Source organism: Otolemur garnettii, unplaced genomic scaffold, assembly GCF_000181295.1.
Source record: "Otolemur garnettii isolate 467f Iridium unplaced genomic scaffold, OtoGar3 scaffold00061, whole genome shotgun sequence".
Classification (NCBI taxonomy): Eukaryota; Metazoa; Chordata; class Mammalia; order Primates; family Galagidae; genus Otolemur; species Otolemur garnettii.
The window spans coordinates 3,443,481-3,450,718 of NW_003852456.1; the positions used below are offsets into that span (position 1 = coordinate 3,443,481).

Sequence of the window (7,238 nt, forward strand, 5' to 3'; positions counted from 1 at the left end):
AGCCCAAGAGTTGCCATTTTAGCAAGAAAATTCCATCTTTTTTTTCACATGAGTGATACTCAGATCTTTTAAGACAGTTTCCAGGCTCGATGTCCGTTGTACAGTAGTTATGGCACCAGCCACATACGCCGAAGTTGGCAGGTTTGAACCCAGCCTGGGCCAGCTAAAACAACAATGACAACTACAACAAAAAATAGCTGGGCGTTGTGGCAGGCACCTGTAGTCCTAGCTACTTGGGAGGCTGAGGCAAGACAATCACTTAAACCCAAGAGCTAGAGGTTGCTGTGAGCTGTGATGTCACAGCATTCTACCAAGGGCAACATAGTGGGACTCTGTCTCAAAAAAGAAAAAACAGTTTCCTGCCTGGTTTTTCGGAATTCTTCTCAGATGAAATGGTTCCTTTTAGCTTTTCCTCATATGTCCATCCATCTTAGTTCCTTCACTATCCTGAAATTATGTGTCTGAGGACAGTCTAAGTTTATGTATGTCCTGTTTTAAAATTGTAGCATCACATTATTTTCTACAGTAGATTTACTGTCAACTAAAACCCTTTAAGTATTTTATACAAAGCAATTTGTCTTCAATCCTCTACTTGTATATATAGGTATACATGTGCAAGTTCTATTTGTCCTGGTAAATTTCATCATTAGCTTCTTTTTTTCTTTTCTTTTTTTTTTGCAGTTTTTGGCCAGGGTCAGGTTTGAACCCGCTACCTCCGGTATAAGGGGCTGGTGCCCTACTCCTTGAGCCACAGACACCGCCCCTTCATCATTAGCTTCTTTTTTCAAAGACTTTTTGGATATTTATTCTTACGCCAGCATTTTTCACTATCCTATCAAGTTAACATCCACAAATTTAATAAACCTCCCCCCTTTTTTTTTTCTTCTTGTTCAAGTTATGAATGAAATCATGGGAAAAGGGCTGGACACAGTGGCTTACGCCTGTAATTCTTTCACTTTGGGAGGCCCAGGTAGGAGGATTGCTTGAAGTTAGGAGTTTGAGACCAACCTGAGCAAGAATGACACCTTGTCTCTACAAAAAATTAGCCAGGCATGGTGGTGCATGCCTGTAGTCTCAGCTACTTAGGAAGCTATGGCAGGATGGCTTGAGCCCAGGATTTTGAGGTCATTGTGAGCTATGATCACACCACTGCACTCATCTCTGCACTCCAGCCTGGACAACAGAGGTAGATCCTCTTTTAAAAATAAAAAAGAGGTTTAGCACCTGTAGCTCAGCAGCGAGGGTGTCAGCCACATACACCAAGTCTGGTAGGTTGGAACCCAGCCCGGGGCCTGCCAAACAACAATGACAACTACAACAAGAAAATAGCCAGCTGTTGTGGTGGGTGCCTGTAGTTCCAGCTACTTTGGAGGGTGAGGCAAGAGAATCATTTAAGCCCAAGAGTTTGAGGTTGCTATGAGCTGTGACCATGGCACTCTACTGAGGGCGACATAGTGAGACTGTCTCAAAAAAAAAAGAGAGAGAGAGAGAAAGAGAAAAGAAAAAAATTAGGGAAAGGATTAAAGACAGAAGGAGTTGCATTACATTTTGAGTAGAGGTGTTTGTTACACTCTAATCTTAGTTACTCTTGAGTCGAGTTTGAATCCCTGGTGGTGCCTGTGGCTCAAAGGAGTAGGGCACTGGCCCCATATGCCAGAGGTGGCGTGTTCAAACCCAGCCCTGCCAAAAACTGCAAGTTTGAATCCCTGTATTTTTTTCTGTAAAGATAGCAAAGGGAACCTGTGGAGACTTGCTGAAATCTAGATAGTCTGTGTTTTGTGCCTTTCTTTCCTAATGTACCAGTCAAGTTAATTTTGTTTTTTGTATGCTTCTACATCTTAAGGACTGCTGCCTTACTTACCCACGTCACTACCCACTATTTCTTTAATAATCTATTCTAAAATTTTGCCCATGCAGATTAAGCTCATCATCATTAGTTTGTAGAATTCATGGTATGGATCTTTTTGAAAACTAACACGCCTGACCAAGGGCGGTCTCTCTTTGCTTCTTTGTCAGAGCTCATAGTGATTGAACTTCTCTTTTGCAATACCACAGTGTGCCAAGAAATACTAATAGGCAAGGATTACTGGTTACATCTTCCCTTGCAGTCCTTTCTTTCATTTTCACTTCATCCTTGTCAGCCTTTTTCTCTAGAGTTGCTTTAAACTGAATCTTATTTTCTTTCCTGGTAGGGAGGAGAAAATAATATGACCTTCTTGACAGGATTCTTTTGATAATTAAATGAGATAATGATGCTGTGAAGTAGTAGCTAATGCCACGGCACTCTCCAAAGGGAGCAAAGTGAGACTCTATCTCCAAATAAATGAATGAGATGATGAAATGTAAAATGTTTAGCATTGCTTGGCATATAGTTTTAAAATAAGTATTAGTAGTAGTAGTATGATTGTTTGTCCATGCACACGTCTTATAAGCATCTAAAGCCATGGAAGTTAGCCAGATTTTACATAGTTAAGTGAGGTGTATGAGAAAGTAAAAAGTCTCTATTTGTAATTGACTTATACCACCAAATGAAACTCATTTATTATTTTCTTTCAGATGGAACTGGAAGCATTACGGTCTATTTATGAAGGAGATGAAAGTTTCCGAGAATTAAGTCCAGTTTCTTTTCAATATAGGGTAAGACACTGGAATAAGAGCACTTACTACTATGTTGGAAAAGACTGCAGGTTGCTACAAATGCTTATTTTGGTTTTTTTTGGTTTTTTTTGAGACAGGAGCCTCAAGCTGTCCCCCTGGGTAGAGTGCCGTGGCATCTCAGCTCACAGCAACCTCCAACTCCTGGGCTCAAGCGAGTCTCCTGCCTTAGCCTCCCAAGTAGCTAGGACCACAGGCGTCCGCCATAACGCCCAGCTATTTTTTTGGTTGCAGCCATCGTTGTTTGGCGGGCCCGGGCTGGATTCAAACCCGCCATCTTGGGTGTATGTGGCTGGCGCCTTAGCCACTTGAGCCACAGGTGCCGAGCTGCTTATTTTGTTTTTTAAACATGTTTAAATTTATTGTGTTTTTGTATTTTCTGAAGCACTTGGATGGAAACAACACCCTGTCATCAATCATTCTTAACATTTAACTCTGTCTTTTTAAAAACAAAGATAAGAGCAGGTACCGTACCTCACGCCTATAATCCTAGCACTCTGGGAGGCCAAGGCATGTGAGTTACCAGAGCTCAGAAGTTGGAGACCAGCCGGAGCAAGAGTGAGACACTCTCTCTAAAAATAGCTGGGTGTTATGGCAGGCTACCCAGGAGGCTGAGGCCAGATGCTCCCTTGAACACAAGAGTTTGAGGTTGCTGTGAGCTATGACACCAGGACATTCTGCCAAGGGTGACAAAGTGAGACTCTGTCTCAAAAAAAAAAAAACCACACCAAAAGAACAAAGATAAGCTTGTTTTTATTGTAACAGAATCATAAAACATAAAAAATGGAAGAACCTTTAAAAATGGTATACTTTATCTTTTTTTATTTGTTTAGGGTTTTTTTGATAGAATGCTACTTTACTAGAAGAAGATAGGAAAAGCTTCCAAGTATAATTTTATCGGTTCTTTTCAATAGAGTGCTGTACTGTCACAGCTCACAGCAACCTCCAGCTCTTGGGCTTAGGCAATTTTCTTGCCTAAGCTTCCTGAGTAGCTGGGACTACAGGTTCTAGCCATAATGCCCGGCTATTTTTTGTTGCAGTTTGCCAGGGCCAGGTTCAAACCCACCACCCTTGGTATATGATATTGATAAATATTACGATTAAAATTCAGATATCTATTCCAAGCCTAATGTTCTTTTTATTCCTGTGATACACTCAAGAAAAGTTGGTATTCGTTCTGTTTTCACTGTGTTTATGGCTCTTCTTTATGTATGTGAAAAAGATTTTTCTTCAAAGTGAGAGTCACTTATAACTGTCTCTACAATAAAAAGCGGTATTTTGTAAATAAATAATATAAACAATTTATTGAAATTATTATAAATATTAATGGAGGCTCGGCGCCTATAGCTCAACCGGCTAAGGCACCAGCCACGTACACCTAAGGTGGCGGGTTCGACTCCCCAGCCCGGACCCGCCAAACAACAATGACGGCTGCAACCAAAAAATAGCTGGGCGTTGTGGCGGGCGCCTGTGGTCCCAGCTACTTGGGAGGCGGAGGCAGGAGACTCGCTTGAGCCCAGGAGTTGGAGGTTGCTGTGAGCAAGGAAGCCATGGCACTCTACCCAGGGGGACAGCTTGAGGCTCTGTCTCAAAAAAAAAAAAAATAAATAAATAAATAAATATTAATAGAATAGGCAGAGTTTTTTAAATAAAAGAGTTACCATTATTAACATAGTCATCATTTAAATCAGATTGTTCCCAGACTGTGCACTGTGCTGCGGCCCCAGGCTGCTTCTGTCAGCCAGAGAAATGTTCCAGGGGCTGTGGCTGCCTAAGCTGCCAAGGGCTATGCAACTGCCTAGGGACACAAGGAAAAAAGAAAAAATAAAATTTAAATAAAATAGGGCTGGGCATGGTAGCTCATGCGTGTAATCCTAGCACTCTGAGAGTCCGAGGCAGGTGGATTGCTTGAGCTCAGGAGTTTGAGACTAGCCTGTGGAAGAGTGAGACCCCATCTCTACTAAAAATAGAAAAACTATGCTGGTGCTGTAGCTGGCAGCTGTAGTCCCAGCTACTCTGGGGACTAAGGAAGGAGGATCACTTGAGCCCAGGAGTTTGCGGTTACTGTGAGCTACGATACCACATCCCTCTAGCTAGGGCAATAGAGTCAGACTCTGTCTCAAAATAAAATAAAATAATAAAATAAAAATAAAATGTATGAGAAATTGTCCTTAAACATGATGTGTTGTAGACTGTCACAAGAACTAAATTCTTTGTTTTTTTAAATACTGAGTTTATTTCACATGTATATTTTGTCTCCCCACCACTTCCATGTCTGACCACCACTACTATGCCCTATCATAACATTTCATACATACTTAAAACCAAGTGAAGGGTGGAGTTTTATCTTTAAATACTAAACAGGCATTTTTTGACAACACATTCTTGTCAGTGGAACCTGGACAACATTTATCACAGTAGGGAAAGTTCTCACTCTGCATCATAAAAAGGGCAGCCAGATGTCAACTGTTACAGAAATGAAATAAGACGGAAAATTTTGACAAACTGTTGAAACTATTTTCTGAAAGAGACTTCCTCCACTGCCAGAGATCTTGAATAGCCTCCTGGTCAGTTATCCGGAAGCAGTTTTCACATAATTGATGGACTTGGCTTCCACTTTGGGAAGAGACCCACCTTTTTCTATACTTGCTTGCATTTTGGCCTTAATGTCCTTTTGGTGTTTTAGGAGTTTTTTCCTGTTTTTTGAAGGATTCTTGACTGATCTCGGTGGTGATGGTTTTGAATCCTTTCCATTCTGGGTTGATTTTCGTGCATTTTTGGCTGGAGTGTCTCACGCAGATTTCTTCACTGGAGCTTTTTCTTCAGTTTCCTCATCATAATCATCATCTTCATCTGCAGCAAGTTTTACTTTTTTCTGTGGAACTTTGCTACCACCTCCAGGGGCAGATCACTTTCTAGACATACTTAAGAGTTTCCCATCCTCCTCCTCTTCATCTCCTGACTCTTCATCTTCTTCCACGGCCACTAAGTGCTGCCCACTAATATGCACAGGCCCTGAACCACCTTCAACCATAGGACCACGGGTGGTGTTATTTCAAAGCCCCCAAGAGAAACCATTGGCTATACAGACATTTTCAAAGTTGCCAATGTTACTTTAATTGGACTGCCTTCATAATTCATTGCCTCTGCTTCAACAATGTGCAGCTCATCCTTTGCACCAGCCCTTAACCTGACTGTTCTTAAAGATAACTGGTGCTCATTTTCATCATTATCCACCTAAAGTGATAATCTTTGTCAGCTGTTAGTTCACAGCCAAAAAGAGTTCTGAGGCCTCAAGAGGCTCATGTCCTTGTCCATCGAATCTTCCGTGAGGTGGTGGCACGCACTTAGGTGGATGAGAGGGCGTACAGAGTTAAACGACTACTGCTCCAAGGAACAGCCGCGCAGGACAGAATCACATCAGGGAAGGACCTAAATTCTTTATAGTCACTTCCTTTGGATACTCTCCTGCCTGATCAGCTCGTCTCAATTCCCTTTCAAGCTTTGCAGTCCTTACACCATCTCCATGTGTGTAATAACCAGTGGATTTTGAATGGCCCAAAGTTAACTATTAATAAAGTCCTAGACCCTTCCATTTGAATCCAGCTGCTTTCAAGACGTTCCCTGCTACTGCCACTCTCAATAGCAATAGGGAGATGGAAAATTTCCCTATATTTTTCTGACTATCTCTGTTAACCACAGCAGTTATTTATTGAATAACTCTGGACATGAGTATACAGAATGCTCTGGACATGTAGGTATGCTTGATGACGGACACTTCAATGTGACCCATAAGATGGATTTAAGAGCAGTGAGACATGAGATTAGGGAACAGAGCATTCGCAGTCACAGGGTCTGGGGTAGAGTTCTGCCTATGTCCTAATCCTTGGTCCTTGTATAGAGTAGTTTGTGGGCCCCCCAGATGACTTCTCTGGTTTATTTCTTCCTTTAGTTTCCCCCTGACTGCACCATGAGTCCTACAACAGCACTGGTTGGCTCTCATCATGTTATCTTGTTTAAAAAGGGTTTCTCTACAGATTCCTCTTGCCCATGGAGTGAGGACTCAGTTCCTCAGTCCTTTTGTTTGTTTCTAACTACCCTCCAACTTTCCCAGCCCCCAACATCCCTTAGACATGATGGATTGTTGAACTTTTCCCCTGCATTTTATTTATAGTAGTATGCCTTTGGACACATTGTTCTTTCTCTCACCTCTCACTCATTATCCTGCTGCTGCTTCAAGGTCCAACTCAAGCCCCATCTGTGTAAGTATTTGGGCCACATCTCCTATCTCTGCTCCAACTTTGAAGTAGAATTAAGCATTCCTGGCTCAGCACTCATAGCTCAGTGGTTAGGGCACCAGCCATATACACTGTGGTTGGCAGGTTCAAACCCGGCCCGGGCCTGCTAAATAACGACAACTACAACAAAAAAACAGGTGGGCGTTGTGGTGGCCCTATAGTACCAGCTACTAGGGAGGCTGAGGCAAGAGAATTGCTTAAGCCCAAGAGTTGGAGGTTGCTGTGAGCTGAGACATCACAGCACTCTACTGAGGGTGAAATAGTGAGACTCTCTCAAAAAAAAAA

General features: G+C 42.1%; 1 protein-coding gene, 1 non-coding gene and 1 pseudogene across 4 annotated transcripts in view; 2 read left to right on the forward strand and 1 right to left on the reverse strand.

The window, feature by feature from the left end:
- Nucleotides 1–7,238, forward strand: part of RWDD4 (RWD domain containing 4) — a 22,065-nt gene that overhangs the window by 3,422 nt on the left and 11,405 nt on the right. The window contains exon 2 of one of the 3 annotated variants that reach the window (XM_003792790.3): nucleotides 2,557–2,637. The exons of 1 other annotated variant lie outside the window; for it this stretch is intronic. In XM_003792790.3, the coding sequence (XP_003792838.1) occupies nucleotides 2,557–2,637 (81 nt within the window). Of the gene's footprint in view, nucleotides 1–2,556; nucleotides 2,638–7,238 lie in introns of those variants that run through there. One more of the 3 variants, XM_023514923.1, reaches the window with a different exon arrangement.
- LOC111726345 lies at nucleotides 4,354–4,467 on the forward strand. The gene has a single exon (XR_002774147.1). It is a non-coding gene; the product is annotated as a small nucleolar RNA SNORA77 (small nucleolar RNA).
- On the reverse strand, nucleotides 5,118–6,875 carry LOC111726323 (annotated as a pseudogene).